Source organism: Geotrypetes seraphini, chromosome 4, assembly GCF_902459505.1.
Source record: "Geotrypetes seraphini chromosome 4, aGeoSer1.1, whole genome shotgun sequence".
NCBI classification, from domain to species: Eukaryota; Metazoa; Chordata; class Amphibia; order Gymnophiona; family Dermophiidae; genus Geotrypetes; species Geotrypetes seraphini.
Genome location: NC_047087.1, coordinates 315,966,425 through 315,988,753, shown reverse-complemented (window position 1 = coordinate 315,988,753; position 22,329 = coordinate 315,966,425). Strand labels below are relative to the sequence as shown.

Below are 22,329 nucleotides of genomic sequence, written 5' to 3'. Positions count from 1 at the left end.
CAGCGTTGTTCTTTGCATTCGGTTTTGGCTCCCTGCCTAGTATGATTGCTATTAGTCAGTTTATATTTTGTGTTTTGTCATATGCTTTTGTTTCTGCTCATGTCAGTGTAGTGTACACTTGTTTCTGTTTTATTTTATTTTAGTTGCTTTCTTCTTCTTGACAAAGATTTCATCGAAACACAGCCTGTGTTGAGGAAGTGTGAGGAGATGTTAGAAGATTGGTTGCCTGTTATGGCATTTTACCTCTGCTTGTGAAGACTTTGAAAATGCTCTCTGTCCTCTTGGTTTGAGACTTTTTTGATTATCTAACTTATTATACTGTTTACTGACAGCACGTTTGCACTTGCACCTGTACTTTGTGATATGGAGGTTGTATTTGAACTCTAATCTGCTTGGGATGTTGGTTTTTTGATTTTTTTCCTTTCTGGATGGCCCACTATCATCTTGCTTGCTTTATTCCTCGTGGACATTGTTCCAGGAAGACTTCGAACTTTCAAGCTAAGCGATCTATAAATTTTTGAACACAGCTATATTTATATATCATTGTATGATCTTTTGTGTGGCCTTTTCCAGCTTGGTTTGATATGTTATATGCTGTTATATCTTGTCTGGTTTGTTTGTAGTCTCCCTCTTGCTCCTGGTGTGTGATCGCCCCTTGTCTCCGCTTCCTTTTCTCCAGAATTTGCAGGGGTGTCTTCTCTCCTCTCGTCCAGGCCTTCTTCCCGAGTTGTTCGGGAACAGTTCTCCACATGCTGCTGGTGTGCTTCCTCGATGTATCTTTTTAGTTCCTTGACATCTTCGTTTGGACTGAACTGCACTAGAAGCCTCTCCTGTTTGCGGATTTCCACTTCAAAGGTGAGGAGTTCTTTTAGGTTCAGCACTATCTCCTCTAGCAGCCGGACCTGCCGTTTCAAGCTATCCAGCTCCATGCAACCACTGCAAATATATGCCCTAGCCCCGAAGGGAGGTAGTCATACATATTGTAGCCGGTGCAGAAGACTGGAAAGCTCACCTTCTGGCTTCCTTGGGCATCCATCTCTTGTCCCCCTTCTGAGTTGTTTGGGCGAATCAGTTGTGGACCTTCTGTCTCTGATGTCTGGATGTTTTCTGTCTTCCTAGTTTCTGCCTTCCTTTATGTTGTGAGTCTGCTAGTGTTGCTGTTTGATCTGCGTCCGCTAATGTCTCTATGTTGGTGTCTGTGAGTGCTTGTTTCCCCTCTGGGTGTGTGGTATGCGAGGGAATGTGGGCCCTGCTGTGTAACCGGTTAAAGACTGGGTCTTGTGGCTGCCTTCCTGCTTGTTGGGAGTCTGCTTGTGTTACAGTGTTGGGAGTCTGCTTGCGGCTGCCTTCCTGCTTGTTGTGAGTCTGCTTGTGTTACAGTGTGGAGTCTGCTTGTGGTTGGAGTCTGCTTGTGTTACAGTGTTGGAGTAAGTGATGGAGTCAGTGAGTACTCGTTTCCCCTCTAGGTGTGTGGTATGTGGGTATGTGCCTTGTTGTGTAGCTAGCTAAAATCTAGGATTTGTACCTACCTTCCCGCTTTGTGTGAGTTTGTTGGTGTTACTCTGCTGATGTCCAAGTTTCCCGACTCCTTCTACGGCTCCTTCGCAAAGGCGAGCTCGCTAAGGCAAGCGCCTTAGTCGCTCGCCTTCATTGCGCGCCGAACGGCGGTGCGCCGTTGGCTCTTCCCTTTTAAGGGGGAGTTCGGTGCTGCCTTGCCAACGCGGTGGGGGTGGGCGGAGCTAACTCTCACCGCTGCCCCAAGCTTCCTTCCCTCTCTGCCTCCTGATCGCCGCCTCTCTGCCTGCCCTTAATCTCTTTCACTCTCCCCTACTCCTCACTGCTTCTGCTCCAAGCTACGTGTTCCACAATTTTATTTTTTATAATTGTTTCTACCATTTTGTACAGCACTGAAGTGAGGCTTACCGGTGTATAATTTCCCAGATCTCCTCTGGAGCCCTTTTTAAAATCGCCATAACATTGGCCACCCTCCAATCTTCAGGTACTACAGATGATTTTAGCGACAGGTTACAGATCACTAATAGCAGGTCAGCAATTTCTTTTAGTACCCTGAGATGTATACCATATGGTCCTGGCGATTTATCACTTTTTAACTTGTTGATTTGGCTTAGCACATCTTCCAGATTCACCGAGATTTCTTTCAGTTCCTCCACATCATCACCCTTGAAAACCATTTCCGGTCCAGGTAGATCTCTTACATCTTCTTCCGTAAAAACCGAAGCAAAAAATTCATTCAGTATTTCCGCGATGGCCTTATCCTCCCTTTGCTCCTTGATTATCCAACGGTCCCACAGATTCCCTCACAGATTTTCTACTTCTGATGTACCTAAAAAAATTGCTATGAGTTTTTGCCTCTTTTGCAAGTTTCTCTTCAAATTCTTTCTTAGCAGTCTTTATCAATGCTTTGCATCTAACTTGCCAGTGCTTGTGTTTCTTCTTATTTTCTTCATTCGGATCCTTTTTCCATTCTTTAAAGGATGTTTTTTCGGCTCTAATAGCCTCTTTCACTTCACCTTTTAACCATGCTAGTTCTCGTTTCCTCTTCTTTCCACCTTTGCTAGGGGAAAAACCCATCCACAACGCTGTACAAAAACGGCAGTCTCAGGACCACTTTATGCTCCTTTTATTTCTTGTGTCTTTTTAATTTTTTTTTAAACTTATCTCAGGTCACCAGCTTTATCAAGAGAGCATACCCCACAGGCACTCTAAACTGTAGGTGGCCAGGCATATAGCTAAGGCTCTTCTAAATTCAGAAAACCTGGGAAGGTGGGGGAAATGGGGGGAGGGACTCGACCCTTCTGAGTGTGGCACCCCTGAAGTCAGTAGGACCCCCAAAAGAGTCCCCTAAGCTCTGTACAGACAAGATTCACTAAATCAGATCCAACAGGCCCAAACAAACCTCAGCATAAACTGTACAAGCTTACCATTCCACCTGCTAGAGACTGAGAAAAGACTGATTGTAATAGGGACTGCACAGCCCACTCGTACTAAAAGTTAGTGTCTCAGTCTCCATCTGCTGGTGGAAGAACGTAAAACCATCCGTTTCTGTGCCAGTCTGGAGGGACGCTAAAGAAAATGGCTACTACACTATTTTATTTATAGAGGATTTATACACTATCTGTTTCCATTACTCACCCTCAACAAGCTGAAAGACTTCTATCAAGTCAGAAATGGTGGTTTCATCAATGTGCTTTAGGACTAGGCCATTGGATCTGGGGATGCTTGGGTTCTGACTTTTCAAATGTTTGACAATGGTTTTGCTGGCAGCTTCAGCAACAAGATAACATTTTGAACTAAGGGTATTACAGATGTTATTCCACTGTTCCTGATCCTGTGCAGAACAAAAATAGAAAAGGGTTATTATAGGTGCAACATAGAAAAATAATGAGAAATCCTGCATTAAAGGAGAAAGATGGAAACACCTCCACCCCCAACACAGACACACAAAATTTGTGTTATGTGGTACAGTTAAAATATACAGTCCAGCTAAAATCATATGTATATGCTGAAAGCCAGAGAAAGGCAATAACTCAGGATTAACAATCTGCTGAGGAAGCAAATAAGAGGTTTCTACTTAAACAAAGACAACCCAATATTCAGCAGCATAGGCAGAAGGATATACAGTGGTACCTCAGTTTACGAGTGCAACGGTTTGCGAGTGTTTGGCAAGACAAGCAAAACATTCGCAAAATCGGTGCCTCGGAAACCGAGCGTGCCTCGATTTGCGAGTGGCGCCCCCCGCGATCCGTCACCCCCCCCCCCCCGCAGCGATCCGGCACCCCCCCACCGCAATTGGGCACCCCTCCGCCGCTTCTTACTGTCATCTGGGCCTGGGCACCGGCAATGGCATGTCCTGTGTGTTGGTGCCAGTGCCCGAAGATCTGCCTCCTCTTCTTGCTGGGCCTTGAGCATCTGTGCATGCTCAAGGCCTGCGAGTTCACATTCTCTCTGAGAATCTTGGAGAGAGCGTGAACTCGCAGGCCTTGAGCATGCGCAGATGCTCAAGGCCCAGCAAGAAGAGGAGGCTGATCTTCAGGCACCGGCACCAACACATAGGACATGCCGGTGCCCAGGCACAGATGACAGTAAGAAGCGGCAGGGGGGTGCCCAATTGCGGCAGGGGGTGCCCAATCGCGGGAGGAAGGGTGCCGGATCGCAGGGGGGGCCTTCGGGGGGGGAGCAATGTCGGTTCTCGTGGGGGGGATAGAGCAGTGCTGCTGGCCTCGGGTTTCCATTATTTCCTATGGGGAAACTCGCTTTGATAAACGAGCATTTTGGATTACGAGCATGCTCCTGGAACAGATTATGCTCGTAATCCATGGTACCACTGTAATTTGAAATATCTAATGTACATATTTCAAATTATACGTATTGTCACCCACAACCTCAGGGCAATGTGTCCAGGGCTGCGGGGACAAGGAAAATATTCTTGTGGGCTGCGGAGGGCACCACAAGGAAAGGAGAAATAAAAGTTTAGAGTAAGGATTCACCCACAAGCTAGGCAAGTATTTGCAAAAACCAGGACTGGATTTATTTTGTTTCATAAAAGTAAATAGGAAGCTTTACTTGTCAGTTCACATACCAGTCAAAACTAAAATGAAAAACAAACTTTTTTCAGGATTTCCCATCAAAACAGCACAGTCTCAACACCTTGAGCTTCAATCTCATAAACAGAAAAGTTTTAAATTCAAGTAGCAAAAGAGCTCTGTATTTATCAGTGAGCCTCAGCTTCAAAGTTCTTTCAAAAAGAAAAACTAACAAAAAGACACAGTCTCTTCCTTTTGGTAGCAAAACTTGGACTAATGTCAATGCAATAGCACCGTACGCCATCAGCAATGAAAAGTGCTGACCAGGTGGTGTGCTCCACGTGTTGATAAATGCTATACAAATGAGCCCACTATCCCACCTCAATAACGTGGGGCAAAATCCCCCACCACAGGGTAAAGTGGGGGCAGGGTAAAGTCCACTTTCTCCAAAAAGGGAGAAAAACACAGCAAACAATAAAGCGTAAGTTTTTTACAGTCTCAAATTCCTGTGCTTGCCTGCTTAAGCCTCTACAGGGTCATTAAAGCACAGTTTCAAAAAAAGAAAAAAAACAGTTGAAACAAAACATTAGCTTTTGTAATCCCCTTAGGCAGTTTCTTTACTCGCCTTGAAACAGCACACTTCCATGGGTTGGATTTCATTCTGGACCTCAGCACTCGGTTTCGGCTCCAACTCCAACTCCATGGCTTGTGAAACTTCACAGAGATCAGGAGTTAACACAGCATCAGCTTCAGAAAACTCCATACATTCAGGCGTTTGGTGGCCCTGCAGAGCTCCCAGCCCTGAACTAGGCTGCCAGTAACATAGAAACATAGAAATAGACGGCAGATAAGGGCCACGGCCCATCTAGTCTGCCCACCCTAATGACCCTCCCCTACCTTTGCCCTGTGAATAGATACCATGTGTCGATCCCATTTGACCTTAAAATCAGGCACGCTGCTGGCCTCAATCACCTGCAGTGGAAGACTATTCCAGCGATCAACCACCCTTTCAGTAAAAAAGAATTTCCTGGTGTCACCTTGTAGTTTCCCACCCCTGATTTTCCACGGATGCCCTCTTGTTGCCGTGGGACCCTTGAAAAAGAAGATATCTTCCTCCGCCTCGATGCGGCCCGTGAGATACTTGAACGTCTCGATCATGTCCCCCCTCTCTCTGCGCTCCTCGAGCGAGTATAGCTGTAATTTGTCTAGCCGTTCTTCGTACGGGAGATCCTTGAGTCCCACCTCCAGCTGTTCCCTGTCTCTCCACTTCTCTCTCTGCCTTTCCAATTGCTCAGTCCTAAGGTTAAGGAACCTACAGCCCCGCCCCACACTCCCAGGTGCAGAGGATATCCGGTTATTAATCTTAGGAAGGTGTGGGGGAGGGGAAGACTGCATCTCAGCCCCTGAGTTCCCTCTACTGGACACAGTAGGAATGGCAGGCAAAAGGCTAAACTGGGGTTTTAACTGAGCAGATTGGGAACTATCTGCTCTAGAAATGGGCCTTATACTAGGGCCAGTCCTAGCAGGCACACCTTGCATATCACAGTATATTCAGCAGCACTGCTGAATATACAGGTATAAGTGGAAATCAGCAACGGAACATCCAAAAAGCACAGCTACTTACCGTAACAGATGTTATCCAGGGATAGCAGGCAGATATTCTCACATATGGACGACGTCATCCATGCAGCCTGGAACGGACACTTCAAAGGTGCATCGCCACTTTAAGATTGTTTAGAAAGTTCACGATAGCCCGCACCGTGCATGCATGAGAGCCTTCCCGCCTGATGTAGGCTCGTGGTACCTCAGTTCATTAAGCAAGCTAAGAAGCCAACCAGGAGAAGTGGGTGGGTTGTGAGAATATCTGCTTCTGACCCTGGATAACACCTGTTACAGTAAGTAACTTTACTTTATTACATTACATTACATTAGAGATTTCTATTCCGCCATTACCTTGCGGTTCAAGGCGGATTACAAAAGATATAAAATGGGGGTTACAAAAGGTATAAAGAACGGGGGTTACAATGGAAGAATAATAGTCATTTCTAGCGTTGTATGGAGTAGATCATTTGTTGAGAGTTGTAAAGGGTCGATCCATAGTCATTTCTTGAGTTGTTAAGAGTAAGTGTTGTTAGGAGTAAGAGATTTTAAGAGTAGGTGTGGTTAGGACTGTTTCAGGGCTTTCTTTATCCCAGGCCAAGCAGGCAGCATATTCTCACATGTGAGACTCCCTAGTTTACTAGACTGGGATGGAGGGAGTTGGCCATTAGGAAAATAAATTTTGCAATACTGCTTGGCCGAAGTGACGATCCCATCTGGAAAAAGCAACTGTAGCTGCCATAGCTCTGACTTTGTGGGCTGTGACACAACTCCCTAGTTGTAGCCCAGCCTGAACATAACAGAAGGAGATACAAGAGGCCAACTACGTGGAAATTGTTCTCTTGGATACTGGACGTCCCAACTTGTTAGGATCAAAGGAGCCAAAAGGTTGAGATGTTCTACGAGGTTGAGTTCTCTGCAAATAGTAGGCCAATGTTCTTTTGCAATCCAGAGTGTGAAGAGTCATTTCCCCAGGATGAGAATGAGGCTTAGGAATGAATACTGGAAGTACAATAGATTGATTATGGTGGAATTCAGTGACGACCTTAGGAAGAAACTTGGGATGGGTGCGAAGCACCACTTTGTCATGGAAGTACAATAGATTGATTATGGTGGAATTCAGTGACGACCTTAGGAAGAAACTTGGGATGGGTGCGAAGCACCACTTTGTCATGGTGGCAGAGCCGTTATCCGTGCTCTTCAATCTTTCCCTGAGTACGGGAAGAGTCCCCTTGGAATGGGAAACAGCTAATGTTATCCCACTCCACAAAAAGGGCTGCAGGACAGAGGCTGCAAATTACAGACCGGTGAGTCTCACATCCATAGTGAGTAAACTCATGGAAACACTAATCAAGCATAAATTAGATACGATCCTGGACGAGGAGAATCTATGGGATCCCCCCGCCAGTATGGATTTACCAGGGGAAGGTCCTGCCAATCCAATCTAATTAGCTTCTTTGACTGGGTAACAAGAAAGCTGGATGCGGGGGAGTCCCTAGACGTCATGTACTTGGACTTCAGTAAGGCTTTTGATAGCGTCCCACACCGCCGGTTATTAAGCAAGATGAAATCGATGGGACTGGGAGAAGCATTAACTGCATGGGTTAAGGATTGGCTAAACGGTAGACTTCAGAGAGTGGTGGTAAACGGTACCCTGTCCAAAATGTTGGAGGTGATCAATGGAGTACCGCAGGGCTCGATCTTGGGCCCGATCCTGTTCAACATATTCGTAGAAGACCTGACTCAGGGGCTTCAAGGTAAAATCACATTATTCGCCAATGACGCCAAACTATGCAACATAGTAAGTAAGAGCACTTTGCTCAACAGTATGAAGCAGGACCTACTTCTATTGGAACATTGGTCCTCGACTTGGCAGCTAAGCTTCAATGCTAAAAAATGTAAGGTAATGCACCTTGGCAGCAGAAATCCATGCAGAACTTACCCACTAAATGGTGAGACCTTAGCTAGGACTAAGGCAGAATGTGACTTAGGGGTGATCATTAGCGAAGACATGAAAACTGCCAATCAAGTGGAGAAGGCTTCATCAAAGGCAAGACAAATGATGGGTTGTATCCGTAGGAGTTTCGTCAGTCGGAAGCCCAAAGTCATAATGCCATTGTACAGATCCATGGTGAGACCTCATCTGGAGTATTGTGTACAATTCTGGAGAGCACATTACCAAAAAGATGTGCTGAGAATTGAGTCGGTTCAACGAATGGCCACCAGAATGGTCTCGGGGCTCAAAGATCTCCCGTATGAGTAAAGGCTGAACAGATTGCATCTATACTCACTCGAGGAATGTAGAGAGAGAGGAGACATGATTGAAACGTTTAAATATATCACGGGCCGCATCGAGGTGGAAGATATCTTCTTTCTTAAAGGTCCCTCGGCCACAAGAGGGCACCTGCTGAAAATCAGGGGTGGGAAATTTCATGGCGACACCAGGAAGTTCTTCTTCACCGAAAGGGTGGTTGATCATTGGAATGAACTTCCACTTCCGGTGATTGAGGCCAGCAGCGTGCCAGATTTTAAAAGGAAATGGGATCTCTAGGGGGGTAAAATCAAGGGGGGTGGGTCATTAGAGTGGGCAGACTTGATGGGCTATGCCCTTTTCTGCCGTCATCTTCTATGTTTCTATGTAACATTGTGAAAGGAGGATCTGCCACCAGTGCTTGAAGTTCACTGACTCGTCGAGCTGAAGTAAAGGAAATAAGAAAGACCACTTTCCAAGTAAGGTACTTGAGATGAGCCATAGATATTGGTTCAAAAGGAGACTTCATCAAAGTAGCAAGGATCCAAACCACTGGAGGTGGTTTCAGAGGTAGTTTGACATTGAAAAGTCCTTTCATGAATCTGGACACAAGAGGAAGAGCCGTGAGAGGTTTCTCATCAATTGGCTCATGGAAAGCATTGACAGCACTGAGATGAACTCTAATTGAAATGGTTTTGAGACCTGAATTGGATAAATGTAGAAGATAGTCCAATACTGAAGAGACAGAGGTGGATGTAGACTCTTGAGGATGAAGAACTTGCCAGGTTGAAAACCATGTTTATTTCTGCTGGTAACACTGCTGCATGGATAATGCAGAGGACTGGAAAATAGCAAATGTCACGCCCATCTTCAAGAAAAGATCAAGGGGTGACCCGGGAAACTACAGGCCGGTGAGTTTGACCTCGGTTCCATGAAAGATGATGGAAGCACTGATTAAGGACACCATCTGCGGCCACATAGAAAACAATGGGCAGCTGAGGGCAAGCCAGCATGGCTCCTGCAAGGGAAGGTCATGCCTCACGAACTTGCTGTACTTCTTTGAGGGAATAAACAGCCAGATGGATAAAGGGGAATCCATTGACATCATTTACCTTGACTTCTTAAAAGCCTTCGACAAGGTACCCCACGAACGGCTGCTAAAGAAGCTGTGGAACCACGGGGTGCAAGGGGATATCCACCGATGGATCAAACACTGGCTGGCAGGCAGGAAACAAAGGGTTGGAGTAAAGGGCCATTACTCAGAATGGCAATGGGTCACGAGTGGAGTCCCACAGGGGTCGGTGCTGGGACCACTCCTGTTCAATTAACGACTTGGAGACAGGGACGAACTGTGAGGTCATTAAATTTGCGGACGACACCAAACTCTACAGCAGGGTTAGAACCAAGGAAAACTGTGAAGACCTGCAAAGGGACTTAACGAGATTGAAAGACTGGGCAAGAAAATGGCAAATGAGTTTTAACACTGAGAAATGCAAAGTCATGCATGTAGGGAAAAAGAACCCGATGTTCAACTATAAAATGAGGGGATCGTTTCTGGGGGTGAGCAAACTTGAAAGAGACCTGGGGGTGATGGTGGACACAACATTGAAAGCATCAGCACAGTGTGCGACAGCCTCAAAGAAAGCGAACAGAATGTTGGGTATCATCAAAAAGGGTATCACGACCAGGACGAAGGAAGTCATTTTGCCGCTATATCGGGCGATGGTGTCCAGTACTGGTCGCCGTACCTCAAAAAGGACATGGCGGTACTTGAGGGAGTCCAGAGAAGAGCGACAAAGCTGATAAAAGGTATGGAAAACTTCTCATACGCTGACAGATTGGAAATGCTGGGGCTATTCTCCCTGGAAAAGCGGAAACTTAGAGGAGACATGATAGAAACCTTCAAAATCATGAAGGGCATAGAGAAGGTAGGACAGGGATAAATTCTTCAGGCTGTGGGGTGCCACAAGTACAAGGGGGCACTCAGAGAAATTGAAAAAGGACAGGTTTAGAACAAATGCTAGGAAGTTCTTTTTCACTCAGAGGGTGGTGGACACATGGAACGCGCTCCCGGAGGCTGTGATAGGCCAGAGCACGCAACAGGGGTTCAAGGAGGGTCTAGATAGGTTCCTAAAAGAAAAGGGGATTGAGGGGTACAAATAGAAGCAGAGGTAGGTTATAGGATTAGTCAGAAACCACTTCACAGGTCATGGACCTGATGGGCTGTCGCGGGAGCGGACCGCTGGGCGCGAAGGACCTCTGGTCTGACCCAGTGGAGGCAACTTCTTATGTTCTTATAATTTTTTGGATGCTTCCAAGATTAGTCTGAGAGGCAGAGAAAGATGAAGATCAGCCAATGTTAGGCCTAGAGGACCAGGCTGTAAGGTGAAATGCTGCAAGATTGGGATGCAGAAGAGATCCGTGATTCTGCGTGAGAAGAGATAGGAAAATTTTTGAAGAGGTATTGGTTCCTTCATACCGAGTTGAAGTAACAGGGAAAACCAGGGCTGTCTGGACCACCGAGGAGCTAAAACGATCATGGTAGCTGAATCCTGCTTGAGCTTGACAAGTGTTTTGAAAATGAGAGGGATTGGAGGAAAAGCATAGAGAAACTTATGAGTCCAATCCAGTAGAAAAGCATACACTTCCAGGGGAGTACTGCCAGGAGCAAAACTGGGGCAGTTTGTGATTGAGGGGGAGATGCAAACAAGTCTACCTGAGGCATCCCCCACTGAGAAAATATAGGACGCAGAACTGCAGAGTTGAGTGTCCACTTGTGTGGTTGAAGAAATCTGCTGACTGTCTGCAAAAGAATTCTGTTCCCCTTGAATATATATTGCTTTCAAGAATATATTGTGAACAATGGCCCAGTTCCAAATCTTCTGGGCCTCCTTGTTTGTTTATGTAATATATTGTGACCTGATTGTCTGTGCAGATAAGAAGGACAGTGTTGGTCACAATGTGCTGAAAAGCTCTGAGAGCATCGTAGATCTCTCTGAGTTCCAACAGAATTATATGACAAAGGCGGTCCTGGGCAGACCAGTGACCTTGCGTGTGAAGACCGTCCACATGAGCCCCCCCAAGCATAAGTGATGAGTCTGTGGTCAGAATTTTCTGATGAGGAGGGGTATGAAACAACAATCCTCTGGACAGATTGGAAGAGTTCATTCAGCGACTGTTGAAGCGAAGGAGTGACTGTAATGTGTTGAGAGAGAGTCGAACGCTTGAGACTGCTGAGCTGCAACAGTCCATTGAGATATCCAGAGATGAAGCCTCACAAAAAAAGTAACATGCACTGTGGAAGCCATGTGACCCAGTAGCACCATCATTTGTCTGGCTGAGATTGTTGACAGATAATAAGTCTGAGTGCAAAGTTGGATCAAATAGTCTTGTCTTTGCTGCGGTAGAAATGCATAGCACCTATGAACTGTAGGGTTTGAAATGGCTGAAGTTGGGATTTGGGAAAATTGATTTCGAAACCCAACTGTTGAAGGACGAGAATTGTCATACAAGTCGTTACTGTCACCCCTTACAAGGTAGGGCCCTTTATCAGCCAGTCATCCAGGTAAGGAAAGACCTGGGGTCTCTGAGACCGTAGTGCTGCTGCCACTACCACCAGACACTTGGTAAGTGTCTGGGAGAAGATGCAAGGCCAAAGGGTAGTACTTTGTATTGATAATGGTGCTGAGCCACCTGAAAGCAAAGGAATCGCCTGGAGGCCGGATGCACTAGAATGTGAGTGTAGGCTTCTTTCAGAGCCAGAGGGCAGAGCCAGTTGATGCGATCCAAAAGGGGATATAAAGTTGCCAGGGATAATATACAAAACTTTTCCTTCACCAGAAACTTGTTGAGGCCTCTGAGATCTAAAATTGGACAAAAACCTCCCATCTTCTTTGGAACAAGAAAATACCGGAGTAGAATCCCTGCTTCCTCTGACCTGGAGGAACCTTCTCGATGGCATTGAAAAGGAGAAGGGATTCTATTTCCCAAGGAAGAAGGGACGTCGCTGAGGGTGAGAAGATGACTCTCTTGGAGGATGATCTGTAGGGATGTCGATAAAGTGAAGAGAGTATCTCTCTCGAATACCTTTTAGAAGCCAGAGATCTGTGGTAATTAGTTCCCAGCGAGGATAAAAAGGCATCCTTCAATGGCCTGAGGTAGAGGCTGAGACAAAGGGACAGCGGCTATGCTCTCTAGAAGCACGTCAAAAAGACTGAGCAGGCTTCTGTGGAGCTGCAGCCTGGGTCTTTTGAGGATACTGTTGCTTCTGTTTCTTCTGCTGTGGTCTAGTAGGAGCGGCAGGTTTGGAAGATAAATGCCTTTGATAGGAAGACTTAATAGGTTTGAAATTTGCAGGTTTAGACTTGGAGCTCACTAAGGCATCCCAATGTTTTTCATGATCAGTAAGTTTTTGAGTGGCATTTTCAATACAGTCACCAAAGAGCTCATCACCCAAGCATGGAATGTTGGCCAATCTGTTCTGGAAGTTGATATCCATATCAGAGACTGAGCCATGCTAGACATCTCATTGCCACTGACATAGCCAAGGCTCTAGAAGACAATTTGAAGGCATCATAAGCTGATCTCGCCATACACCTTCTAGTCAGGGCTAGAGTGCGAGTAATGTGATGAAAATCCTACAATTGCTTTGAAGGGATGTATCTATCAAAAAAGACAATTTCTTAACTAGATGCTTAACATAGCATGAAATATAGAAATTGTAGTTGAGAACTCTGTTAGCCAACATGGTGTTTTGGTATAGGCGACTGCCAAACTTGTCCATAGAGTGCCCCTCTCATCCTGGGGGAACTGAAGCATAAACTCTGGATGGAGCAGATTTTTTCAAAGTCGACTCTACCACCAGGGACTGAAGCTGAAGCTGCGGTTTATCAAAACAAGGAGAAGAAATGATTTTTATAGAGTCCAATTTTCTGGGAGCCACAGTGATAGTAAGGGGAGTCTCCTTGAGAATACCATGTAATGGTAGATGAAGAAGTTCTTTAGGAGGCTAATCATAGTCCAAAGCCTCTAAATATTCAGCTCTATGAGAAGAATCAGCTATTCTCACATATGGGTGACATCATCCACGGAGCCTAGATGCGGACAGCCTCATAAGCAGACTTGCTTGTAGAAACGTAGAAGTTTCGAGTCAGCCACACTGCGCATACACGAGTGCCTTCCCGCCCAGCGCAGAGCGAGTCTCTCAGTTCAGATAGCTAGCAGAGAAGCCAACCAGGGGAGGTGGGTGGGTTGTGAGAATAGTTGCCTGCCTGGATAACAACTGTTACAATAAGTAACTGTGCTTTATCCCAGGACAAGCAGGCAGCCTATTTTCACATATGGGTGACCTTCAAGCTAACCAGAATGGGATGGTGGGACCGTTGGCAACTTAGGAGAATAAATTTTGTAATACTGTTTGGCCAAACTGTCCATCCCGTCTGGAGAAAGTATCCAGACAATAGTAAGAAGTGAAAGTATGAACAGAGGACCAGGTAGCAGCTTTGCAAATTTCCTCAATAGGTGTGGATCAGAGGAAAGCCACTGAAGCTGCCATTGCTCTGACTTTGTGGGCTGTGACTCGACTCTGTAGTTGTAATCCAGCCTGGGCATAGCAGAAAGAGATATAAGCAGCCATCCAGTTGGAGATGGTAAGCTTAGAGATTGGATGTCCCAACTTGTTTGGATCGAAGGAGACAAAAGGTTGAGGAGCAGTTCTGTGTGGTTTGGTGCGTTCCAAGTAGAAGGCCAAAGCACTTGCAGTCCAGAGTATGAAGAGCTAATTCTCCAGGAGAATGAGGTCTTGAAAAAAACACTGGAAGTACAATAGATTGGTTGAGATGAAATTCTGAAACCATTTTAGGTAAGAATTTAGGATGAATACGGAGGACCACCTTGTCATGATGGAACACAGTGGAAAGGTGGATCAGAAACTAATGCTTGCAGCTCACTGACTCTTCGAGCAGATGTGAGGGCAATGAGAAAAACCACTTTCCAAGTAAGATACTTAAAATGAGCCGTAGACATTGGTTCAAATGGAGACTTCATCAGTTGAGCAAGAACAACATTGAGATCCCAAACCACTGGAGGCGGTTTGAGAGGAGGTTTGACAATGAAAAGTCCTTTGATAAATCTGGAAGCCACCAGATGAACAGAGAGGGGTTTCCCTTCAATAGGCTGATGGAAAGCAGCAATTGCACTGAGATGGACTAGGATCGATGTAGACTTGAGGCCAGAGGTGGATAAGTGCAAAAGATAATCAGATTGCCTGCTTAACACCAGAGCACTTGTAGTCACGCTAGTTATTTTAAAAGATGTTTTAACTTTGGTTTTGTTTTTAGCCTTTTATATTTACCTGTGTCAACGTTTATTTTATAGACCTTTGCTCTCTCTGATCTGCCGCCAGCCAGTGGCGGCCCGCTGGACTCCTCCCACCTCAGGTCTGCCTATGTCATTTAAATTCGGGGCTTTTGCGGCGCACGCCGAAGGAGCACACCTAAAGAGCAAGACCTGCTCCTTAGTGTGCTCCTTCGTGTGCAACCTGAGGGTGCCTTTATAACAAATCTTATTTCCTTTCCTTTTAGAAAATTTTTTAGTCATCTAATTAGTAAAAATTTAATCACTGTTATATTAGCAATCCTTTTTATGATTTTTATTGTATTGAATATATTGACCAAATCAGGCTTATCTATTCACCCTCACTTATCCAAAATTAATATCATGTCGGCTCAATCTTCTAATATCCCTGCCTTTTGGGGCCATCGCCCCCCGTTCTCCAAAAAGCCTTCTCTCTACCAATCAACAATTACCAATGTTCCCATTTCTGCCTATGCTCCTTCCAATTACCATATATATAATACCACTTTGAAATTAGGACTTATAAATGTAAGATCTCTTAAAAACAAATACCATATTATTAAAGAAGCTATTTTTTCACAAAACATACATATCCTTTGCCTTACAGAAACATGGTTAACAGAAGGGGATGAAGCCTACCTTTCATATTGCTGTCCTCCAGGCTACTCTTACTTATATAATCACCGATATAACCGTAAAGGGGGAGGCTTAGCCATAATATACCAAGACAACCTGGTCAGCAACATCGAACACTCTGCTGGCAATGTATCCATTGAATTTATTCAAGTTAGATTCAATACTAAACCAAAATTTGATGCTCTACTTTTATATATCCCCTCACCTATTGGACAAAACAATTTAACACTTTTACAAAACTTAATTTTTGATTTTTGTACCTCATCGATCAATCCTTTAATCCTCGGTGATTTTAATGTTCATTTTGATGATTTATCCAACTCTTTTACTAACAAATTACTAATGCATATTAATACTCTTAATCTTCAACCAATAATTCATAGTCCAACACATTCAGCAGGTCATACACTTGACATGATTTTAACGTCTAAAGGTCAACATTCGAATCATTCCAATCCTCAAATCATGCCCATTCCCTGGTCAGATCACTACTTTATCTCTTTTAAGATTTACCTTAAACAACAAATTACTCATTCACAATCCAAAAAAATTTCTTACCGAGATTACACTAAATTGGAACCATCAAATATTTCCCCTCATTTAGACCCTAAAATGCTAAACTCAAATACTACTACATTAGAAGAACAGCTTAACTCCTGGAATTCGATAATGCAATTCCTACTTGATAAATATGTACCGCTGATCACTAAAACTATCTCTTTTCGTAAAACATATAACCCTTGGTTTTCAAATGAACTTTTACTACTTAAAAAACAATTACGTTCTCTCGAAAGAAAATGGTGCAAAAACAAATCTCCTAATAACTTAAAAAATTATAAGGATCACGCAATTTATTATAAATCCAAAATCAATTCTGCAAAAAGTAATTACTACTTCTCAAAAATCTTAAAGGCAAAAAATCCATCAATTCTTTATGCTATTCTAAAATCTATTTCTCCTATCTCACAAAAGCAAGACAACAAGCTTAAAAATAGTCTATCAGCTCAAGACCTTGCAGACTTTTTCTGCAACAAGATCAGTAATATTCGGAATAAACTTGGCTGTATATCATATAATGATATCTCTAAATCTCCTACTGAAGGATTACTTCCTACTGCTAAATGTTCTACTTTCAAACTTCCTTCATTGGATGAAATAGAACATCTCTTTCAAAGAGTTAATTTAAAGGTGTCTTGTTCTGAACTCATTCCTCCACTTATTCTAAAAAAAATTTTCTCATGTTTTGGTTTATTCATACACTCCTTCATCACAAATAGCCTTAAATTTAGTTTAGTGCCTTCTCCTTGGAAAACTGCCATCATTTTGCCAATAATAAAAGATCACAAATCTAATTTGGAAGACCCCTCAAACTACAGTCCTATAGCTAATCTACCTTTACTAGCTAAATTGACGGAACAAATACTATTTGAACAACTATCGGATTTTGTAGAATCAACCAATGTTCTCCATCCAAATCAAACAGGATTTAGGAAAATCATTCTACAGAATACTCATTGATTGGTTTAACTACAAATATACATTATTATTTAGATCATCACAAGTCTATTATCCTTTTTTCATTAGACTTGTCTGCTGCATTTGACACCATTGACCATGAATTACTTCTCAATAGATTAAAAGCCATTGGAATTTGTGATCAAATATTTGATTGGTTTAAATCATTTTTGTCTAATCGTTCAACAGTCACTTTTAATAATTTTACTTCTAAGCATTACACTCTTAATTATGGATCCATTTTATCACCTTTACTATTCAATATTTTTTATCTCCTCTACTGACTTTATGTCAATCTATAGGATTTACCACTTTTAGTTATGCAGATGACTTACAAATCATTCACCCAATAGATCCAGAAAATAAAGAAGAATTACAGCAAATTAATTTAAAATTAGAAAAAGTTCAACAATGGCTTACCTCTCATATTGTTAGCCCTAAACAAACAAAAGACTAAAGCTTTACTATTCACATGGAAACAAGGAATTAATCTGTGCGCTCCTTTCATTCTCGACAATATTTCTATTGAGATTGTATCATCTTTAAAAATACTTGGTGTCATTATTGACAACAACCTTTCCTACTATGATCATATAAATAATACTGTTAAATCATGCTTCTTTAGACTTCGTTTAATTCAGTCAATTTCTAAGTTTTCAGAACCAAAATCCCTAAATATTTTACTTCATTCATTAATCATTTCTAAACTTGATTATTGCAATTCTCTAATGTTAAATATTACACAAAAAGAAAAGAAACGCTTACAAATTATACAAAATACTGCCTTTAAACTTATTTATAAAGGTAAAAAATACGATCATGTCACTCCCTTTCTGATTAAATCTCATTGGCTCCCCATCAATCATCGTATCACTTATAAAATTTTATTACTGACATTCAAAACTCTTGATACTAATGAGCCTCAATTCATAAATAAAGTACTTATTCCATATAGTACCTCACGTTCTCTTCGATCAACTAACCATGAACTCTTAACGATTCCCTCCCTAAAAATTATTGGAACCCGTCGACAAGATATGTTCTCTGTATCAGCACCGCAACTCTGGAATTCATTACCTTTACAGTTAAGAGATGAAAATAACTTAAGCGATTTTAAAAGAATTTAAAAAGCTTTTTATTTAAGGATGCTTTCAACTTATAAATTACTATTGAGCTCTTCCTCTTTCCCCTTTCTTCTTTTTTTGTTTTTTTCTCCCATGCTTTTTTTCTTAACTCTTCCTTTTTTATGTCTTTTTTTTCTCTGATTAAATCTCATTGGCTCCCCATCAATCATCGTATCACTTATAAAATTTTATTACTGACATTCAAAACTCTTGATACTAATGAGCCTCAATTCATAAATAAAGTACTTATTCCATATAGTACCTCACGTTCTCTTCGATCAACTAACCATGAACTCTTAACGATTCCCTCCCTAAAAATTATTGGAACCCGTCGACAAGATATGTTCTCTGTATCAGCACCGCAACTCTGGAATTCATTACCTTTACAGTTAAGAGATGAAAATAACTTAAGCGATTTTAAAAAGAATTTAAAAAGCTTTTTATTTAAGGATGCTTTCAACTTATAAATTACTATTGAGCTCTTCCTCTTTCCCTTTCTTCTTTTTTTTGTTTTTTCTCCCATGCTTTTTTTCTTAACTCTTCCTTTTTTATGTCTTTTTTTTCTCACTGTATAAATTTATTAGCTCATCATATATACTTATTATGTAAATCCTTTTTTTTTTTTAAATTGTATTCATTGTATAAATTGCTAGTTTTTTAACTATCTTGTATGTTATTTTTTTATTTTATTATTATGTTTAAGTATATGTTACTTTTATATATTGTAATTCGCTTAGAAACAATTTTAATTAAGCGATTAATCAAATATAAATGAAACTTGAAACTTGATAATCTAGAACAGTAGATAAGGAGGAATCTTGAGGCTCCTTATCATAAGAGATACACCACGCAGAAAATCTAGTCCAATTTTTGTGGTAGCATTGTCTAGTGCAGGGGTGCCCACACTTTATGGGCTTGCGAGCTACTTTTATAATGACTAAGTCAAAATGATCTACCAACAATAAAATTAAAAAAAAACACAAAGCACAATGAAAGGCAGAGAAAATGTTAATTATTCATATTCCGGGTTTTTTCAAAGAGGTCACGGCAGATGACTCTATGCAATGTCACCTCGGTAACAAAATACAAAAATAGACAAATACACCCCCTCCCTTTTTACTAAACCACAATAGTAGGTTTTAGCACAGGGAGTTACGCTGAATGCCTCGCGCTGCTCTCAATGCTCATAGGCTCCCTGCGCTAAAAAACGATATTGCGGTTTAGTAAAAGGGAGCCATAGTGCAAAATATAGACAGCAGATATAAATTCTCAAAACAGACACATTTTGATCACTAAATTGAAAATAAAATCATTTTTCCTACCTTTGCTGTTTGGTGATTTCATGAGTCTCTGGTTGCACTTTCTTCTTCTGACTGTGCATCCAATCTTTCTTCCTTTCTTTCAGCCTCCTGTATGTTTCCTCTCCTCCAGACCTCATTCTCTCCCCCAACTTTTTCTTTCTGTCTCCCTGTTCCCCCTTCTTTCTGTCTCCCTGTCTGCCCCCTTTCTTTCTTTCTCCGTGCCCTCCCCCAAGCCACTCGGTTTGCTGCCACCACCATCGGGGAATAGCCCCCAAGCCACCGCCGTCCCAAGCTTTCCCTGCAGAAGCGTCGCGCTGACAAGCATTCCGCTCCCTGACGTCAATTCTGACGTAGGAGAAGAAGTTCCGGGCCAACAAGGCATTTCTCCTCATTCCATCCAGCCTGAGCCCCATCTCTCCTTGATCCAGCATTTCCCTTCTGTGTTTGTCAGAATTACCATTCCACCTATTTTCCAGCATCACCCTTCTTTGTGTCCATCTCACCTATATCCCTATCTCACCACTTTTTCAGAATCTTCATTTGTCTCTGTCCTTGTCTTTACCCCATGTTCACCATTTGCCCTTTCAATGTCTTTATCTCCCCCCCCACACTTTTTCAGCATTACTTCTATGTCTCTATTTCACCTCCTCTTCATGTCCCCTCTGTATCTCTATCCTTATTCATTAGGTCCTGCTTACCCTTTCTCTTCTTTGTGTCACTATCTCCATTTTCAGCTTTCCCCCCTTTTCCTTTGTTACTGCACCCGGTAGCCAGAATCTTTCCACCCTCCCTCCACTCCGGCCCAGCCCAGTATGAAATATTTCCTTTTGTTTCCCTCCCCTCTCTCTTTCTCTCTCTCTTCTCCTCCCTCACCCACGAGTCCTGCATCTGGCCCTCTCCCTTCTACCTTTGTGGAAAAAGGAAGTTGAAACATGCGGGACTCGCAGAGGGTAGGCCCCGACGTCAGAAGCTTGTGTCAATCGCTGCTGCTGAGTTGCCGAAGAGAGCCGTGGAGTAGGGGGTATGGCCGGAAGCAGGTAGAAGGGAGAGAGAGATAGGAAGGCTGTAGAAGCTCCGGAGCATGACACCGACCCCGGCCAGGATGATTTCTTTTTCAGGCTGCTGCTGCTGCCGCTGCCACCCCCCACCCGAAATGACAAAAAACAGCCTAATGCCCGCGTCGGCGTCTTTGACATCGGGGAGAGTAAGGCTGATAGGCCCGGTAGATCGGGCCGGCAACACGAGTCTATCATGGAGCCCGGGATGGGCTCTGCGATCAACTCATGTTGCCTTCCTGAGCTACTGGTCGATCGCGATCGACGTGTTGGGCACCCCTGGTCTAGTGGTAGGCTTTCTAGAAGCTTCTCTAATGACTGCAGATTGGGATGAAGTAGAGATCCTTGACTCTGTGTAAGCAGAGATGGACAAACTGGTAGAGGGTATCGCTCCCTGCTGCTGAGTTGAAGTAGAAGGGAGTTGAATAAGAGGGAATGGAGAGAATGCATATAGAAAAAGATTCATCCATTCCAATAGGAAAGCATCTGCCTCAAGGCGATGAGGAGAATATATCCTGGAGCAGAACTGGGGCAGTTTGTGGTTGTAGGGAGATGCAAAGAGATCTGAGGCATTCTCCACTGTGAAAAAATAAGATGAAGAGGCGAGGGATTGAGTGTCCATTCGTAAGGTTGCAGAAGACGACTCAAGTAATCCGCCAAACAGTTTTTCGCCCCTTGTATGTAGACCGCTTTGAGGAAGGTGTTGTGGAGGATTGCCCACTCCCAAACCTTCAGAGCTTCTTGACAAAGGGAGGGAGATCCTGTCCCCCCCCTCCCGTTTGCTGACATAGTACATAACGACTTGGTTGTTCGTCCAAAATGAGGACCACCTGACTTCCAACAGATTGATGCAACACTGACGATCCGTACTGGTCCAGTGGCCTTGATTACGGAGACCATCGAGATGAGCCCCCCAAGCATAGGTTGAGGAATCTGTTGTGAGGACCTTTTGATGAAGGGGCGTTTGAAACAGCAAGCCTCTGGAGAGACTGTCTCAATGAAGGAGTGACTGTAATGTGTCGAGAGAGTGGGTCGCAAGCCTGCATCCACTGAGATTCCAGGGTTCACTGAGGAATACTGAGGTGAAGTCTGGCAAAAGGAGTCATGTGTACTGTGGAGGCCATGTGATCTAGGAGTACCATCATGTGTCTCGCTGAGATTGAAGAGCGGGAAGACACTGCATGAAAGAGTTGAAGAAGAGCTTCCAGACGCTGTTGCGGAAGGAATGCTCTGAGGTGGATAGTGTCCAGAACAGCTCCGTTGAACTGTAGATTCTGAGAGGGCTGAAGTTGGGATTTGGGAAAGTTGATTATTATTATATTTTGAATCCCAAACTTTGTAGGAACCACGTAATCCGTTGGGTTGCTACAATAACCCCCTGAGATGTTGAATCCTTGATGAGCCAGTCGTCTAGTTAGAGGAACTCCTAAAGACCATGGGTCCGTAGAGCTGCTGCTACCACCACCAGGCACTTGGTGAACACTCTGGGAGATGAGGCCAGGCCAAAGGGTACACTCTGTATTGGTAATACAGATTCCCCACCCGAAATCTGAGATAGTGGGACAGTGCTGTGAACAAGGCTGGTTTTTAGCGTTATATCTGCTTAATTTCTCTTTTCTTCCCTGTTTCTTACTTTAAAAAAACCCAAAAAATGCACAAAAAAATAAACCCTTCTCTTTCCTCTGTTAAATCTTATTTCCTCTTCCTCTTCATAGGAATAATGGTAAGACTTTATTAATTCTAATTAAATCCTGGTGCCTGTGGCACAGGGTGTCTAAAGTAGGGAAAATTCTGTTATAAATCCTGTGTTTTAGGGTAGCCACTGATTTGTTATAGAGCCTGCATTTTTGTTTAAAATACAGTGTTTTAGGGTAGTATAGAGCCTGTATTTCTGACTTACTAGTTTTTAGCCATTGTGTCTGCTGATTAGGTGGAGAAGGGAGGGGCTCT

The 22,329-nt window shown here is 43.2% G+C and overlaps 1 protein-coding gene across 5 annotated transcripts in view; it reads right to left on the bottom strand.

Annotated features, from left to right (window-relative positions):
- ENO4 (enolase 4) overlaps window positions 1–22,329 on the bottom strand; it is a 249,582-nt gene that overhangs the window by 32,817 nt on the left and 194,436 nt on the right. For all 5 annotated transcript variants that reach the window (XM_033943107.1, XM_033943106.1, XM_033943104.1 and 2 more), the window contains one exon: window positions 3,154–3,349. In XM_033943107.1, the coding sequence (XP_033798998.1) occupies window positions 3,154–3,349 (196 nt within the window). The remainder of the gene's footprint in view (window positions 1–3,153; window positions 3,350–22,329) is intronic.